The sequence below is a fragment of the Polyergus mexicanus genome, unplaced genomic scaffold, assembly GCF_030449975.1.
Source record: "Polyergus mexicanus isolate NDT 795.1 unplaced genomic scaffold, iyPolMexi1.0 SCAF_12, whole genome shotgun sequence".
In the NCBI taxonomy this organism is placed as follows: domain Eukaryota; kingdom Metazoa; phylum Arthropoda; class Insecta; order Hymenoptera; family Formicidae; genus Polyergus; species Polyergus mexicanus.
In genome coordinates, this window is record NW_027223332.1 from 6165355 (window position 1) to 6185056 (window position 19702).

The window sequence follows — 19702 nt, forward strand, 5'->3', positions numbered from 1 at the left end:
CGGCTCATTAGCTTACTGGCATTTTCCTCTCCGAATCCTCTGCAATTGCAGCGATTTTTTTCTCATATTTCCAATATGTATGACATATACACGATATCTTATATTATCGGTAATTTTTTTGTCGTTTTTTTCCGATTTTGAATCTCTGAATTATTCATAAAACCGATACTTTCACATGAGATATATTCATAGAAATGCAAGAAATTTAAATTATTAAAAAATTAAATCTAATATATACTGGTGTTTTTTTATAATTAAATAATTCTTTGTTTTGAATTTTAGTTTCCTGCAAAGTAAAGAGAAAAGAATAGCCATTGATTTATCTATTTTATTAATTTATTCCGTTGATAATGTAATATTCGATTAATTTAACTATTCAAAGCTTCTGTGTGCCAAGATAACAAAAGCCTTCAAAATTATAATGCTAGTTGGAGCGAAGGATAAATTTTGATTAGAGAACTTTGTGTAATATTTTTCATTAAAATTATTCAGCTCATTTAGTAATTAACGCGGAACAAAAGAAAATCGGGTTACTTTTTGTAACCCGAACGAGTGCTAAGACGGTCGACGACAGATAAACTCATGAGACGGCAAAATTACAAGCTGCCTTACGAAATATATATCTGTTTCTCTTCCCTCGCTTGACATGCGCTTTGAATCTGGAGTGTAAAGGCAGTTGCTGCAGGCTCTTAGACGGTATTTGGATGGGTCTCAGGTAGCTCTGACGGGCCAGGAAGTTTAATTACGCGAAGACGTGACAGCCTTCTGGCGAGAAACTCGGAAGATACACCCACGTCTAACGTGCTTCGGTTTATCCTTGACCATTTCGTTCTATATACGTTTGACTTTACGTACCGCGCAATAAGCGTCGCGAGAGAGAAGGAGAATCTTCGACTCGGATGGTCGAGCAACAATATTTGCTTTCTGACAAAATTGAAATCCTACAACCTCTTTGCTTGCAGTCGAAACGCTGTTCACAGATATGCGCGTAGGTAGAATATAAAACGCTCTTTTCTCGAGCGAGGTGAATCCTCACTGTATCCACCAAAATAGAATTTCGTTTCCCAAATCGACTTTTTGATACGACACGTATAAACTAAACCCAGAGAATCATACAACGAAAACATTGGATTTAATCGAATTTTCGTATGCAATTTAACAATTTGGCTTGCACGCGAAGTTGTATAAAGTCAATTACAAGTTAAAGTCGTATGATTTTTTTTATTACGTAAATCTACTGATCCCCTTGCAGATGAAAGAATGAAGCAATAAATCGGTCGTTTACAACCGTCTAGCAAAATTTTATTTATAGCACGATATAGCAATGTAATCGACATTAATATCGAAAATAGATTTGCATATCGTAAATTTTGTTAAAATAATAAATTTTATCTCGCAATTACAATTGCATATTATTTTATCGAATGTGCGCGCACATTTGACGACGTGCAAAAACATTTCGGGCATCGTAATCGGTTCCACGAAATATCGATTTACGGGACAGCTTTGAGCGGATTTTTTCACATATATTCTACGTTGCATTCGCATTTCACTCATCGCGGTAAAAATTCTTGCCATATACCTTTCAGGACGCTATCATTGCGACGGAAAGGAAAGCGTCGTCGTTTTTCGGTCTGCTCGCTCGCTCGTTTACTCTCTCTCGTCCTTACGATAGAAATAAAACGGTGTCGAGCGAATAAAGATCCCCGGGGGGTATAGTGGCCGACAAATAACGTGCGTATTCGATACACGTAGGAACGTTACGATAATAAAAGAAGGCAATAATTTAGCGCGCACCGGCGAACGCGCGGTGCATATGTGTGTCTCTCGCATCCGCGCTTCTCGTTTCGAGATTCCTCATCTCGCGCCAACATGACTAACTTGTCCCTACGTGGCTCTAATGCGTTGCGATTTACAGGATTTTTTACCGGTAAGGTAAATAAAAATAAACGCCTATACGTGCGCGGTTGCGTTTTAATATCGCGACGCTTTATTCCGGCGCACGTGTACGTTTCCCGGGAGAGTTTTATCATAACGATGATGTATCACGAGTATATATGTATGTAACGGAGTATATATGTACGGAATGGAAAGTAGAAGATCGTTAATTTAACCGACCGATTGTATTCGTACGTAAATCCATTTTACGCGAAGATAATAGCACGATTTGTCAAGGATTCCGCGCGAGCGCGTGCATAAATAACACCGGGCCGTATATAATTAATAATTTAATCGGATAATTTTTGAGGGTATCGATAAGGCTGACGCGAGTATAGAAGATGTATCGAGATCATAATATTTCTCAATCGATGACCATTATCTACCTCTATACACGAGTTTGATGTCAATTATCGATGTTAGCTGTCGGGTGCATACTGTTGGACAGTCAACATTTCAAAGATCTCGAGCTTTAGGCGAAGGATTCATTAGACATGGGGAAAGCATGTCCCTCGTCGTTCCCAGGACCTTGGGCGAATACAGATCACGTAACCGCATGCAACGGGACGTACATTCATCCGTTCTGGGTTACCGAGCTGTCACGATGCGCCAGGATAATGTCCGGATTCGTATTCCCACGTGGCTCCCGGATCATGCAGATCCGTCTGCCATTATCGGCAAATCCGCCTATCGAAAACGTGATAGCCGACTTTCGCGCAATGTAAATCAAACTCTCGGCTCGGTGCACAATGCATTTATGGATGCTTTCGCATATCTTACTATAAGGGCATGAGTTGTGGAGCTATATACGAATCAATTGAACGTAAAGTAAAAAAAAATAAATAAATAATTGTCATTGCCCATAGGTCTATAGAATCGGTACGTTTCTAATGTCACGGAAGAACGTTATAACAAAAGAAGAAATTTACGCGGATTCAAAGATTCCGATTTATTAGCTCTACGTGACTAAAATGCGCTCAGCATAATCATACAATTCCTTTTACAAAATATTATCCGAGATCGTGCATAGAAAGTTTCTCGACGTGAGAAAATTATCTTAACTTTAGAGATGCTACTATATAGTAAATAGCGCTTTTTTAAATAGATGACGAAACACATAGCAGATAAAAATATTTGTGACAAAATAATATAAAATTCGAAATGTCAATCTTTATTCATCCTTTATGTCGACATCCCACAGCAATAGCGGAATAAGGGCTATTTCAAGTGCGGAACGTTTAAACCGCTAGCAATTACCGTTAAAATTATACGATACTTACCAGGCACCGAAATTCTGCATTGCGGCGGGCTCCATTATTTCCAGGCATTGCCGACTATGGGGTGAGAGTGTAAGTACGCGCTCATTGTGAACTAAACATAATGCCAGAGACTCTTCAAAATCATCTGCGCATAGTAGATTTGCTCAGATATGTATGTACCGACCAAATGCGCACGTATATTCGTTCATCATGAAATGAGTCGCGTAAAACTATTTCTGTCGCCCGGCACAAAGGTTATTATTTTATTATAAAAATGTCTTATATGCACGCTCAGATTTTGTAATAAGATAAAAATCTATTTAAACGGTACTTGAAATTCATTAAAATAAAAACGCCCGCGCGCGATATAATTGATTTAAGTAATTTACTCAAATAAGAATATTTGTATGGTCTAAAAATAAAAGCACAGTTTTATTTACAAATCATTAAAAATAATCGCGATAAACGATACTAGATGAATGATTTTAGTAAGTATATACTCATAACTATTGCGATCTATTATCACGTTTGCTATAACAAACACGTTACGCACTTAATGAAAATTATAATTATATTAGCTTTTCCTAGCTAAAGTTTGTCGACCTATTCTTGCCAAACTTGTGAAAGGAAGGGAGATCTGTAAATTTACTGTAGCTTGGTCAATGAAACCGCAATTTTGGCCGGACGACCATAATTAAACCGGAGAAAACTGGATAATTGATTATAGTATGTAGGTACTCTGGAAACGCTAATATTAGCGATGGGCGGATGCCAGCATGTAAATCAAACATATATAGGTATATGTATAAACATACACTTTATTATGATAATTTATAATTGTTGTATTCACAATGAATATGAGTAATAACATATCGTAATTAGATATACAAACTAGTCTATCGAGTTGTAACCTAAAGACTAATCAAATTGCGGCTAATTATACACGGCCCGCGTACAATTTCTGGTACCGAATTTGCATATCAATATCGCGAATTTTTCAATTTTGTATTCTTTTTAAAGAGAGCTTTTGTCGTCGTCTGCTATCGAACGGATAACGCTAAGCTCTTGTTGACATTCTACCCGTTAATTTCGTTCGCATGATGATAATACTAATCAGAAACTGGATTTGTCGATCGGCCAAACGTCCTAATAAGAAGACTGTTATATATACACATGTGGTAAAAATGAAAGATGTTGCAATTGAATCTATTTGCTGACGTTTACTTATATGAATGGTACGGGGCTCAATTCCTATATGCTATATGAATTAAGAATTATTTTTAAATAATTAAATGTATGTATGTAAGTTCCACCTTTTCGACGTTCGACCATTACGAAATATCACAAAATTGTTTTCACTAATATAAATTTGTATTTGTCATGATTATAATATAATTTTATTTATGCAGCTATACTATCTCAAGGAATTTTTATAATGAAATATACGTGGTGCTAAATGCTTATTTTCTTTAAAATTGGGAAAATGCCTAAGGCTTAAGTGTACGAAAAATAGAATACTCGGCTCACTTCCATTTATCATATTAAACGTATTAACTTGCAAGTATTTTGTTTCTTACCTTAGCTAATGAGCAACTCTCCTATGATCCTCTATTTTAGCTTCATCCGTACGGTTGTTACGGGAAAGCTTGAGATTTCTCATCTCCTGATTGTAACGATAATATGATATATTGTGCAAAATTTATGCAATTCTGACGCTGGCCGATTAACGTATAATTTTATTACATTAACTTTTTTGATTAAATTCTTCTTCAATTAATCAAACATTATAAACAGTATAAAATATAATATACCAAAATTTAAATATATATTTAACTTTCTTTATAAAATATAATTTTAAAAACATTAAGTATGATTGAGAGAGAAATGTTCTAACTTTCTGCTTTAATTAAAGCAAAAAATTTTTGTAGATATTTTATTCAACATTAACAACATTAAAAAGAAATATTCAAATAAAAATATCCCTGCTCTCTGCGGATATCAAACAAGAACCGTGGAAAGAACGGTATAATAACTGAAAATATAAGTTCATACATATGCATTGCCATTTCCATACACCATTATAGTTTAGATCTCATGTTTCATTCTCATCTCCACGTTTCGTTGCATTTTTCCCACTATCCGCAGTGTTCTGCAAAGTACCATAGGCCGTTGTAACCAGATGGCCAAAATGTATTTATTCGAGTTTGTTATAATAATATTACACATGACAATAATTTATAGTAGAGAAGTTTAATAAGCAACATCGCCAAAATTTTCGATGTAACATATTTTTTTTCTGTATACAAGTATGTACATTGGTCTTCATAATTTTTGGCAAAGTTTTGCAAGTACTCGTAAAGCGACGTACATATAACAAAAATTTATCATATTTCGTTAATGGGAAATAAATTAAATTTTATTTATTTTGCTAGTTATGTAATAAATTATTAATTGCAAAAAATCTATCGATTCTGCAAACTGCCGAAAATAGTTACCAGCAATATTTTATTTTTATTAACCTCCAGACAGTTTCATATTAGTTATTGTGGAGTTATATATAATTTTGATATTAATCATTTAACTCTAAATTCATTTAACTTTAAACATCAAAATATTCTATAGTGCAGTAATTAAAAGCTGGTTACATACATATATAAGTTTTTATATTGTAATTAATTGCTTTTATAATAAATTATTAAATTTTGAAAGAGGCTTTACTCATTGTCTTCTTTACGATGTACTCGCAACATAACGTTGCCATACCAAGCTCATCGAAGAATGTATATCTCTTTGAAAAAAAAATTGTTTCTCTGTTTTTTTTTTTTCCATATACAAAAGCCATACCAAACGTCGCAGATTAGTGGTATATTCATTACCCTAGTATTGGCACTGTGTATTTACGTGCGTAAAATTGCGTTTCTACGAGAGAGGCACACAAAGAATGATCCGAGAAAGATTCTTAAAAGTATATATATATATATATATATATTCATCTAGAGTATTGTGCTACACACTGTCATTGTCATGACAGTAAAATAAAATTTGGCGTTACAATTTCTCGTTTTCGTTTTTTTTTTCTTTTTTTTGCGTACAGTTTCCATCGTTGACATAAGCGGCAGAAAAAATATAATGTATATCTCAATGAATGTTCAATTTTTATCGTGTATATTGCTAATAAAAATTATATGTACTCAAGCTCATTATGTTCTCAAGCAGACTCCTGATAATGAACTCCCCTTGTGACAAGGGAATTATTTATATATCTTTAAGACATGATAATATTAGTTTACATATTAAATATTTTTCTCTCCTGACGATTATATAGTTTTGCTAAATTACTTAGCAAAATTCTTTCGTCAAAATATTTTTTTACAAATATAATTTTCAATTTTTTTCTCCGATACTGTTTAATAAAAGTATTTCTCAGGTATATATGTATAACATGACAGTTTTATCGCTTCATCGAAACAGACATCATGAAAACGTTGAAAGCACACACGAGATACAGCAAATATTTATAGAAATGTCATACTATATGTAACTATATTACCAATTACAATTAACCCGTTTCGAAAGTATAGACAGACACATGCTGGACGCACATGATTTATATCATATATCTTGATTATGCGTTTAATCCACACGCGAGAAACTTCGCATAGTATGTCGCACACAGTTATTCGCTCGAATCTCCCTTGGTCCTCTCTCGTTAAGTATCCTTATGATAAATTTAAAAGTGGCAAAATAATTTTCAAGGAGTTTAATGCTAGCATTCAATTCTCATCATTGCATACATTGTCATTTGTCCTGGCCTGAACGATTGTTCAATTTTAAAATGTTTTGTTTACGTTCAAAGCCGCAAAATTATCTACAGGGCAGGCATTTGTGTTTTTCTGTTTCTCTTTTTATTCCCGTCAGCGACATTATTTTTAAAGAGATCGTGACCATCCCTGTCCGATCGACAGTATAACTAGGATGTCACGAAGAACGCCGGGATACATATATAAACGATAACAATGATACATGCATACCTTCCTCCGTTTCGATATCATGAATGATCTGCGACAGGTCGAGCTTGCGGTCCCAGATAACACACAGACACGGCATACAAAAAATATTCAGGCATTCCGCTATAATAGGACTCTCTTCGTCGCTGACGATCATCACGGAGTCTGCTATGGTTAGAACTGCACTCCTCTCTTCATCTTCCACGGCCGATTCTCATCTGGTGAACGAACAGGAGACAGAGCCGTTTTTTCGATTGGCGTGGACTAAAGTGTCTCCAGGAAATTCTGTACGAGCACGGTTGGCGCGGTCACCCTCGCCTTCCCTTTTCTTGGCTGTCTGCAAGTGCGCACGTTGCAACGTGGCGTTCGTTGCAGCTGTTCCGACTTGTTGCTGTCTTGTTCGAGCTGCACCGACACACTGGCTACGCGCGGTCTCGAACATCCATTCTCCTACAACAGACAATTACCTATATATGCTCGAGCGGAATTTGCGACCTCTCCGTGATTTGCTGATTGTCGATGTATGCGTATGGATGATAATTTCTGCATCTGATTGTGTACGACATATTCTAGAGTTAGGATAAATGTAAATTGCTTTGAGAGAGAGAACAAAGCATTATTATATACATACTAAATTAATATTCACTGTAATATGACACGGTTATTGTAGGGATACATATTTAAGAGAGAAAGAGAGTTGAATAGTAAATGGTAATAATAAAATGCAATAGTTAATCAGTGCTATCGCTTTTGAATAGCGATGAGAGTATTAATGGCGTAGTATAAAATAACAGTTTGAACGCACAAGTTTCTAGTTGAACTAAATACAGTTTTAGAATTATGAAACTTTAGCAAACTTTACTTACTGTGCATGTCATGTTTCCAGCTGACGCTACTTTTGCACGTATATACGTAATATACAGGTATCTATGACAATGCTTTTAATTCTGCTTTCTACACGAATTCATTCAATGTATAAAGTAAGAGAAATAACGGAGAACAAAAATATTTTACAATATTTGAACACATTTTACGTTTAAATATAATTTGTCAAACTATCATATATAGAAATTAATGATTTCAAATCTCTCACGTCATGATGGCTTATAATTATATATAATCACAATTTAAAATATATGTATGTCTAGATGTATTCTTTTGCGTATATATTAATTTTTAAATAAAAATGTAGAGATCGCATTCTTTGATTGCGTGACTTCAGAAAGATATCCGATTATTCTTGGAATTGTTTTATAAATGCGATAATAATTGTGAAAGAGTACTTTCACAATTATTATAGGCACGTGATAATTATAAAAGCGATTTAGTCCGGACAAAATTGTTAAAGGATAATGTGTGCTTAAATGCGCAAATTTTTACGGCTGAAATTTTTAATGAGTGGAACAAGTCGTGCCCAAGCCAATTAAATTGCCGTAGAAACGAGATCAAAATAAAAAATGAGAAACAGAGGGAAAAAATATTAAACGAAACTATATCTATTTAATTAGAATTATGGCGAAACTGGACGCGATTGAAGAATTGCAAAAAGGTAGCAGATGGTAATGAGAGAAATACTAAATTTACACGGAAGTTTGCTTTTGTACACATAATACCATGCGATGCCAAAATTACTAACCGATATACAGAGATTCCGTTGATGTTGATGAGCCCTTTGACGAGACTCGCTTTGTAGCTCCCACGCACGAATATATAAATCTCCGCGATAGATGAAGCCTCCTCGTTTCGCTCGTAACATTAAATGCCATCTGAAACAGAGAGGGGAATAAAATTTCGCATTGTTTATGTTACTTATATCCGTTTGTTTTTATCGTATGTGTAGAATTAGGTTTCAAAATATATATCAAGTTTGGTATACTCTTATTATAATGGGCAAAAGTATATGCAGTTTTTTTAGAAATCTACCTCTCGTATAAATTACAAAAAGATTAATAATTGTTGAAAGGAGAATATAAAGACTTCGAATTCGAGTCTCCCTCCAACATTTATTCAACAATTGTGGATATTTTGAAATATTTTCAACATCCGCTTCTGCACCGATGAAATGCCATTATTCAACATCCGCTTGTAACTTCCAGAAAATAAATTTGTAATGTACCTTTTTTTACGCGTCACTTGCGCGCTAAATTCATCCCTGATCTCCCTATCCTTGCTTGAGTATCGTATTTACGAGCCGTAAAAAAGGGGGATACGGGAAGTTGCGATAGACGAGAGTAACACAAAGATACGCGACCTTATATATTGTACATATCCGCGCACATATTTGATTCGTAAATTTGCGACTATGATATCTCATTCAGTATTCTCTGTATAAAACATTTATGTAACATCGTATTTTTGTGTCACACTACTATTCGTTTACCCTTGATTATAATCGCACGCTGAAAGAATAATTCGTGTATCAATTGATCATATCGTAGCTTATTACGTTCGAATCGCAATTGTGTGTCCATGTAGAGAAAGTCGATGCGATATCGATGCGGTTTGTATAATTTTTGGATAAAAAGACCTATTATGTTATAAATTTCACAAATTATCGCTCATATAATGTAGGAAAATATGGGCTTTAATTTTATACATCAATATCACATCATAATTATAATCCGATAGCTTCATTCTTGATCGTAAGCGAATGAATCTTGTGGTGTCAAAGTGAACGCAGCATTGTCCCGGCTGTACATTCAGTTGCCAGAATAATCTTGATTGTTATCGAGGCCGTAACATTTACGCGGACGTAGTTAGAGCAGATTCGAGGCATTGACAATACCAGCGTTTTCGTACTGATTAATCGAGCGCATGCCTATGTATATCGAATAGCTTTATCCTTCATCCTGTATCAATGCCGATATCGATCGGCGCCAACGACAGCGTTGACGTGGCTGGCTGGCTTGACTGTAATCGCGACGTGACTTAGCAATCTCACGTGTGTTCGAGTGCATCGGGTCAATCTGAAATCGTTCGCGATCGATCGTATATACGTATTATCGGGAGACAGTAGCAATTGCAGCAATACGACTCTCTAAAACGCACATTCTAAATAATATTAAAATAGAAATGCTAGAGAAAAAGGTTTCACATCGACTAGTAAAAGAATCAAGAAGCGGTATCGATGTTAAAAGATTAAAATCGGATATAAAATTTTAATAAATTCAATTTTTGATGATTGAATTTTAATAAATTCAATTTCGATGTTACAAATATGGAAATGTGTATCTTGTATATTTCTCCCACCATTGTTACGAGCAAAAATGGAGATGATGCTTTCGCGTCGACGTCTATATATCGCCATACACATGCCGCTTATAATTTCACCAAAGGATTTAAAGATTAAAGTTTTGCGGTGAGCATTGTTAAAACCTTGGTACTTCGAGCGGACATTCGCGTGAAATAAACTCTAGCTCACAATTGTGGTTGTAACGAAGTGGTAACGCGCGACTATTACAGGTCATATCGGCCGTTTGGTGGTTTGCCGATAGACCGGATGAAACACGACGTTCCATGAATTATAAAATAGCTATTTATAACGGAAGATAGAGACCGTGTCGGGCCGTGTCGGGAGCGATGGCGAGCAAGTCAAAACGCCAGTGTAATATCGCATCCTGCCTCGTGAGTGGAAACGATAGCGGCAAAGTTTGATTCAAAATTATTGCGGCACATGTGAATTTCTTTCCCGTATTCCAATACGATTCGGACTGTTGTTGCAGGTTGTTGCGAGATCGCCGTTACCAGGTCGTTTACTGCAGATCGCGACGATGTATCATGGCAATTCGCGATCACCGGTGCAGACCGTCACTTTCATTCTACCCTTATCGTGAGTGTGTGTTAAATTCCAGAGAAAAAAAAATATTTACTCAAACGCGCGCGTTCCATTTCATTGATGAAATCTACAGGAGCGCAGGTAGCATCGATAAATTCTCGATTTATCAGCTCGTCGAGCGCTTAATGCAACGCAACGGCGACGACGTTATCGCATCCGTGGCATTATCCCCCGTAGAGTGGCTTTTCTCTGAATTTATATGTCCGATAGGGGAAAAAGTGCGAGTGAGAGGGTATGAGAGTTTGACGCATTTTCACCGCGCCAGCCGTTCGATCGACTTTCACGTTGATCTTTATTCTAGATATTATTTTCTAGACGGTTGATTCGCTCGTGTAGTACGACGTATTTGTTTGATTCTAACGGGAATTGTACAGTTATGCGATGTCTCTCGATGTATATATATATATATATGTTAAAAGTTTTGCAATTTTTCAACGCTGATTAATGTGCGAATATTTATTTCAATTAGTATATTACGCTCAATTTTAAAATGATTGAAATTGGTATGATTTAATAATAGACATATATGCAAATTTAAACGAGATAAAACGAGACCATATTTCAAATTTATTTTCATTCAAACTATACTTTCGACGCTCGTTGCGTATGATTCTACATTTTGCAATAATTTAGCCAATGTTTTGGAAATTGGACACATTTGTATGATTCTTTAAATGAAATGAAAATTCATTGGACAGAAAACATTTATAGCAAACAATTTCATATGCAATGATTAAACGATTTTAGTGTAGAGAAAACGCGATATGCTTCTAAAACATAATGATAATCGGTGATGTTTCCGGTGTTATTCCTCTCTATTAAATAACAAATACAATTTTAATTAAGTTCACCGCAATTAATTCGACTATGAAAAGATATTGATTGCATTTAAAACAAATAATTATAAAATAACATGATGTTTATAATATTCATTAATGCATATTTATTTATGAATCAATCTCATTACTCCAACCAAAATAATTTTTACATATAAATAAAATGTTCATTTAATTAACGAGTAACGCGATGCTTAACGCGCGTTATAGATTTATTAAACGTAAGAATAATTAAATATACTTTTATTCTTTTTGTATTTTAATGTGTATCTTTTGTCTCAAAATATTTCGTAAAAATAGATAATATGAAGATATAATATCAGAAAGAAAACAAGCGTAAAAACCGACACACACAAGTTTATTTCCCATTTTTTTATAATGTTCATTCTAGATACGAATACTTCTCCGCAAGAAACTAAGATATATCTCGATGATTAATCGAGCTTACAATTAGTGTAGCATATATATATATTATATACAATATATATGTATGCTAAATATAATTTCATTCTAAAAAAAATTTCTTTAAATCTTTTATTGCTGTTATAAATCATATATGTTATATCTGTCTTTTTTATTACACTATTGTAGAACAACACAGGCATGCGCTACGCGCGCGCTTTTATTTATGGACATTTTCCAATTTTTTTAACTTTTCTTTCTTAACTTTTTCTTTCACAAATTGTCAAACTATCAGAATTTGCATAATTTGACAGTTGCAAATAACACGAATGAAGCAAGTTGCAGCGCACAAGCGAGACAGCCAATCGGCATCACGGAAAAGAGGCCTCAACGCTTCGATATATTCGAGTTCGAGGTTTCATGCTTTTTTTAGAAAGGGATTTTCTGTTTTATTATACAACGACTCAATTTAATTATTCATCAAATACAATTTTAATTAGTCGCAAATAATGCAAATAAAACAATACTTCACAAATAATAATTCTGATCCATATGCTTGTGATCTGCCTCTGTTTGAATGCATTATAAAGAAACGTTCAAAAATATATTCTCTTACGTAAAGTATTCGATAAAAGATATAATGCTTCTATTGTTTCTTAAGCTAGTTCTCAGAGAGAACAACTTTCCTGAAATGGTATCGTAATATGTCATATGTCCAGTCGATAGTTTCCTCGACAGTGTCAATATCATATTGTACGTCTATAAAAACGGACGTGGTCGAGATATCCGATATCGAGCTACATGCCGATCGCGACACTTAATTACTTTAGATCTGAAACGGCGTGTCCCGGAGCGAGGCACAAATGAAACCGTGACCCAATCAACGAAAACCGCGAGCGATTTATGAGAAATTAATCCGACCATCGCCAACCAAGTGGAAAGTGGAAATGGCGGGTGTCCGCTTCGGCTTGATTTTAAATAAATGAAACGTGAAGCAACCCCCCCCCCCTCCCCCCTCCTGCTATAGAAAGTGCTCGGAATATTCTCCGTCACATTAACAATGTCACAATATAAAATAATATAATCAAACAAGGTCGCTATTGCCTGTTTGCGGACGTCGGATTGAACCAACACCTTTCAAACTTTGTCTTGCACGTTTATTGGCGAACAAGAATACGCTGAATAATATGATTTTATACGTAATAGGTACCACCCCGATTCGATACATGTCGAGTAACAAATATAAATTCCGCATTTGTTCCAGAGCAAACAATTTATATTTTTCGCAAACAATAAATAAGTTAAACACACACATCCGCATAAGATGCACGTTGAATGAAACAATTTTTTAATGTGATAAATAACATAGAGATACATAAAAATATAAATGCAATGTTTGTCCTATCATTTTTGGAAACCCCTATTAAGGTAGCTATCTCATCAACGCCAAATTAATTCAATTGGAAAATAATATTAAACGTTATTTGTGTATGCATTATTTAGCATTTACAAGTCTACATGTAGACGTAGTAACAATCATTAATATTGTTGTATATCTACTTTCATTTTGTATAAAGTGGCAGTTTAGACAGTTTTTCCGTTTTCCTTTGGTCACTATACATAACTATACGTTCCACCAAGTCGTTACGGATTGCGGAATTTATATTTGCATTTAAAATCCGGGCGATGCGCCACATCTGTCAAACGATGCATATTGAAACTTCACGTGTGGTAGCAACAGACATAGAGAGAGAGAGAGAGAGAGAGAGAAAGAGCGAGAGAAATTTGCTGCTCGACTGCCTATCCACCGGCGCCTCCCCGAACGTTGTTTCTCCAAAATTTAACCCCTCTTTCGCCCCGTTGCTCCTACATCCCCCAAGCCACATCTCCCCCTGACCCTACAAAACTCGTATACACTCGGACAACGCTACTACGCCGTTGGTCTGCGGCTCTTGGTTGCTAGCAACCAGTTGAGGTGGAAAGAGAGAGAAGGAGAGAGAGAGAGAAAGAGAAATCGAGAGAGAAAGAGAGAGCCGACTACAAAAACAGCGCGAATCGTCGCAGGCAAATTTACTGTGCGTGTTTTATAGACGCTATTTGCCTACACAAACACATAAGCGGGGCGCGGGAGGATTACAGTGCGAGGGTGAAAAAATAGGTGACGGAGGGGTGGCGCGATGGCGGTCGCAGCGAAAACACGAGGATCCACCACTTGCGCGCGCCCGTTATCGTATAATCTACGTGTGTACGTAGACACATGGCACGTACATAAACGGCCGGATTCTCGACACTCAGACAAAACGATCGCATCGTCTCGCATAGACAGCGCTGAATCTGTTTTTTTTTTACATTTTTTTTTTTTTTTTTTTTTTTTGTAAGCTTATTCTTCGATATATATTTCGCATAAAATACGAAAATTGCGTGGAATTTTTAATCAACTCGCGCGAAACGAAGATCGAGTCCGGAGAGTTCGTCGGAAGGAGAAAAATTGAATTCGCTGATTGCGAATCGACGTGTGCGCTAACGTACCGAGTACTTACCCCGCGAATAAGCCCGCCGCTCAACCCACGCAGCGCTGCAAAACCTATCTGAAATTGAAAGGATTTCCGCGCGATGATACCACGCTTGGCCGCGTGCACGGAATTTGCAACACGCACGGGCGAGACCGTGTTTGTACACACAGTATCGCGCTTGTATCGAGAAAATTACGAATTTGAACATTACATTGCGCGCTCGAAACCGTTCTCTCTCCGGGAGAGAATGTAAATTTGATATTATCTTAAATATAATTCTATGGAATACACTTGGTGTGTAACGCTTCCGCTTATGCTAATGTTTTCGCGCGAGCGATTAAATGCGCGTGGAAAATGCAACATATGATGCTACTCTCACGGTAACTTTATGAAATATGCTCTTTAATCCTTTTGGAAGCTGCTACTGCTGCTGCAATAGTGACTAGATATGTCCGGAAATGCATTCACGCACGTAGCTCGCAAATGCTCACCTGATGATGAGCTGGTGTACCCTGGACCACTGACCTCGCGACCTCAGAATCCTGAGTGTACCGATGAGCGACGGTTTATGCGACGGGAAAATCTCCATGGCTTTGAAATAGTACTTGAGCGAGGGCAGCCATTTACCTAAAAGAGACGAAGCAAGTTTCCCGCGTATGTAAATATAAAGTTTCGATCATATGCGTGCCGCTTTTCGTAGCGGACGACTCCGGCGAGATTATTCTATCTTCGGTAACAAGCATCGCTTCTCCTCTATCGGGAATTTGAAAGTTTGCCATTTGCTGCTTTAAGCTTATTTCCTTTAATAAAACTCACCGTTCTTGTACAACCAGTAAGCATACTCAGTAAGAGCGTCCGGGTTTCGTGGCTGAAGATGAATTACATGCCTCAGGAGTTCGCCTGTTGCAGGACCGGTGGCGATCCTCGCTAAAACTCTAAATGCCGGCGCATACGCCGGATCCAGTGACACGCATCGCCTCAGCATCTCGATGCACTGTTCAGTTCGATTTGTTCTTCTGAAAGCAAGATTTTAATATTGTAACTATGAATGTCTTACGTAAACTAAGCATTACTATGTAAGACGATCAATATAGATAAATTTCAGTATATATAATATATGACATAATTGTCACATATTAATCAATTTAACTTTTTTATAATTAATTAATAAAAATTATAATCGTTATTTACAAAACACCAGGTAAACAACGTTATATCAGACGCTGCAAAACTTCTAATATATTTTATATAAATAAAGACCACAGTAATCATATATGCGTACAAAGAAAGAAGACTTCAATAAAATATGGTATATTTAATGAGTATAACGTATTATTATCATTTATTATTTTTCATCAATAACGAGCAATTCGATTCTAATTAGCGTCAATTGCAAATTTAATGCATGACGCGTTCAAACAATATTATTTAATCATTCAATACCGACCGCGCGTCTCATTGCTTATGCATCTCGCTAAAACAATATCGTGGTAAAACGATAATATATTTCTTGTTTAGCTTACTCTACTGTGCGAATAAATGCGATGAAAATGCTACACGTTACGAAGTAGGTTGATAGGCTGGTAAAAAGGTCCGGCGTTAAAAAGAGCGACGGACAAGTTACCGCGAGTAAATTTGGCATTCCCGTACAAATTGAACGGCAATTTCGCGAACGCGTCCGGTTGAATTATAGTCGTGCGCTTTCATGTAATCGACTTTGCGCCCGACAAAAGACCCGGTAATTGTCAGAGAATGGCGACGCCAATAATGCCGATCGACAATGCCGTTTTTACTATTTACGCCTGCAACTGGAGCGATGCTTTTTACTAATATCGCTCTATCGACATTTTCGTGTGATCGAAAGGGGAAATACTAACAGATAAAAGAGAATTTATATAGATACACATCAGCGGACAGGGTATATTCTAGATCCAACTTAAAATTTAGAGAGATACGTTTTCTTTTGCAAAGTTATTTTTTTATTTTGTTATATTATATCTTACATTATTTGTCTTTAATTTTTACATCCCGATTCATCTTTGAATTCCGAGAGAGAGATGTATCATATAATTTAATATATTTTAAAACTTAAATCTTTATTTTTCATTCCTTTTAAATGATATACGTTAAATAGCGAGTATAAAATGACTTAAATCCATTATTATATATAAATAATAACAGACGTTATGTGGCACGATATTAATGATATTTGAAAAGTAGAATCAATAAGTATTAATAAATGAACTCCACATGTTGTAAAATCATAATTTTTACTATATTTTCTTATAACGCGATAGCATTTCTGATAATAACGCGCATCTGTGTGATTATAATAAAAATAAAAACAAAGATATGCATCGTATAAACTATCCATAAATGCGGTCATTCTATTTTAAAGGGACAATGACCTTATTGTAGTGCATGTCATATGGGCACGGTATATTTTTCATGCGTAACACGCAATATACATTAACATCACTTTCCGCCGCGTATTTGAGCCATTGCGTAATTTATTTAATGCGCAAGCGCTAATGTGCATCACGTAAAATCAATTATATAGTAAATACGCTATGCGTTGCATTATACGTTAAATTATATTAAAAATAGGCTCAGCTAAAATGCGTCGTTATTTCAAATGTACTTGTGTAATAATAATATCATGCAAATATCATATTGATATTATATACTATTATAATTATATTTATATAAATTGGCGCAAAATGCTATTGCGTTAAATATTTAGCAATTAAAATTGATTATTAAATTAAGAATTATAAAGAAAAAGTATAATTTGGCGATGTTACATAGACATTTTTAATAAAAAATATGTCATCGAATATGTATAAGTTTCAAATGAAAACCTTTGGGAAAAAAAGAGAAAGAGAATTAAATGAAATATTGCTTGTTTTTCAGGATTTACGCACAATGAGCGAAAAATTGTTACATTTACGTAACGGTCGACTGCGTGTATCCCACTTCTACCCTTAATTAAACTTTAATTTATCAAGTAGGAAGGCGTTAATTAAACTTTAATTTTAACCATGCTACCGGAATTACAGCTCAAGCTAAATTTACTGTTGGAAATGCTGCTCGCTCTAGGTCGATGACCCATTGATAAAATGGTGAACTGGAAGATGGGATTTTTATTACATGGAAACGATCAACAGTTTCTAATAAGTAATTGATGTAATGCGATTGAATGCGTCATATCGATGAAATAATTGATTATCAATTATTAATATATTAATAATTAATTAATATATTAATATATTAATAATTGATAATCTTTATACAGCGCTATAATGTACTCTTTCTCTGGAAGAAGATATTTATTCACTAACCTGTACAATCGTCCAAGATTATAATGAGCATTTACGTGCCCAGGTTGAGCATTAATAGCTGCTAGAAAATGATACTCCGCTTGATCATCTATTGTGAGAGTTCCAAGATTATTATGCGCACTGGCGTAACCTGGCCAAAGCCTGAAACACAGATAATATTATCTTGTTAATACATTCATTTTATGGCTATAATTTGAATTAAATTTTATGTGTCACGAAAAAATATAATTATCGATATTTCTTAACATCAATCTTATTTCCATAAAAATCTGACAATTACGTCCTTCATTATCTTTTATAACGTCGTATGTATAACGATAATAATTGTATAATTTCAAATTTATTGATATTATTAAAAATTTTGCACGCGATAATCATATAGAATTATGTGAAATTACTTAAATGAATCAAAGATCGAGGACAATTGGATAAAGGAAAAGAATGGGAAAAGCGAAGAGTGAGTTCAACACAGGACAGGCAAAAAGAAACAAAAGGATGGATTGAACCGCGCCAACGGGGCGGTTCTCGCTCTACAAGCGAGATAATGGATCGAAATTATCCCGGGCCGAATCCATTAGCCTGTGATGGCTTTCGTCATTCTAGGAGAATAGTGTTTCCTACGAATCACGACCGAACGCATTTTCAAAACGTTTGTTGGAGATACCAATAGATAAGCAATCGTCACATTCTCGTTTAGCGCACAGACACAACTTTTATTCGGTAGATATTTCATTCAATTATTACGCAGTGTACTAATCAACTTTTACTCTCATTTAAAATTGCAAAAAATAAAGCATTTTTTCTAGAGAGGCACAAATGCATTTAAATACATTACTTGCTCTTAAATTGATTTTCAATATCTATATCATTAAAATATATAATCTTGGAATTCTGAAATACCTTATGTATATAAGCCACAACCAAATGGTATTACAGAATATTTAAACATTTGAACAGGCGTCACATAAAAATCTAACCAAATCGGAGAGATGAAACTAGAAATGGGCTCAATGTCGACACACATGTGACTATATCAAAAAATATTAAAAGAGAAAAATATTCACCAGCAAAATCTAAGCTTGGTTATTTTGTAACGGTATAAGAACCTGACAGGGGTTGTTTCCAAGAGCTCAATAAGAAACCGTCAAGGGCGAAGAAAAATACGGAGATAGGATTCGTATAAGAGTTACACAGCGGAATGAGAAAAGCGGATAAAGGTCCAAGAGGAAATCGAATGTAGCTATTTCAATATGATGAAAAAAAGACTTCGATGGTTAACGTTTTATACATGTGTATATATTTTTTCTAACAAAAGTGTTTATTTCCATACGTGCATCTGGGTATAATGGCGATATAGTTTTCAACGGAATAAATATAAAATACAAGTTTAAAATAGAAAAATATAAGATAAATTTTTAATGGATAATTACGTAAAAAGAATGTCACTTTGCCATTTCACGAAATTCTACATTGAGATTCAATGCCGGCGCTCACGAAATAAAACAAAAATTTTTCATCACAGTCTTGATTATGGATAGTTATCGAATTTTTTGGAATTTCTTTCGCCATCT

At 35.2% G+C, this 19702-nt stretch overlaps 1 protein-coding gene across 4 annotated transcripts in view; it reads right to left on the reverse strand.

Annotated features, from left to right (window-relative positions):
• Window positions 1–4030: 4030 nt before the first annotated feature.
• LOC138938163 (protein O-mannosyl-transferase TMTC1) overlaps window positions 4031–19702 on the reverse strand; it is a 122814-nt gene continuing 107142 nt past the window's right edge. For 3 of the 4 annotated variants that reach the window (XM_070304954.1, XM_070304953.1, XM_070304955.1), the window contains exons 11-15: window positions 18132–18272; window positions 15607–15806; window positions 15282–15417; window positions 8841–8970; window positions 4031–7654 (exon numbers count right to left, since the gene is read on the reverse strand). In XM_070304954.1, the coding sequence (XP_070161055.1) occupies window positions 7469–7654; window positions 8841–8970; window positions 15282–15417; window positions 15607–15806; window positions 18132–18272 (793 nt within the window). In that variant the 3' untranslated portion in view covers window positions 4031–7468. Of the gene's footprint in view, window positions 7655–8840; window positions 8971–15281; window positions 15418–15606; window positions 15807–18131; window positions 18273–19702 lie in introns of those variants that run through there. The other variant, XM_070304956.1, reaches the window with a different exon arrangement.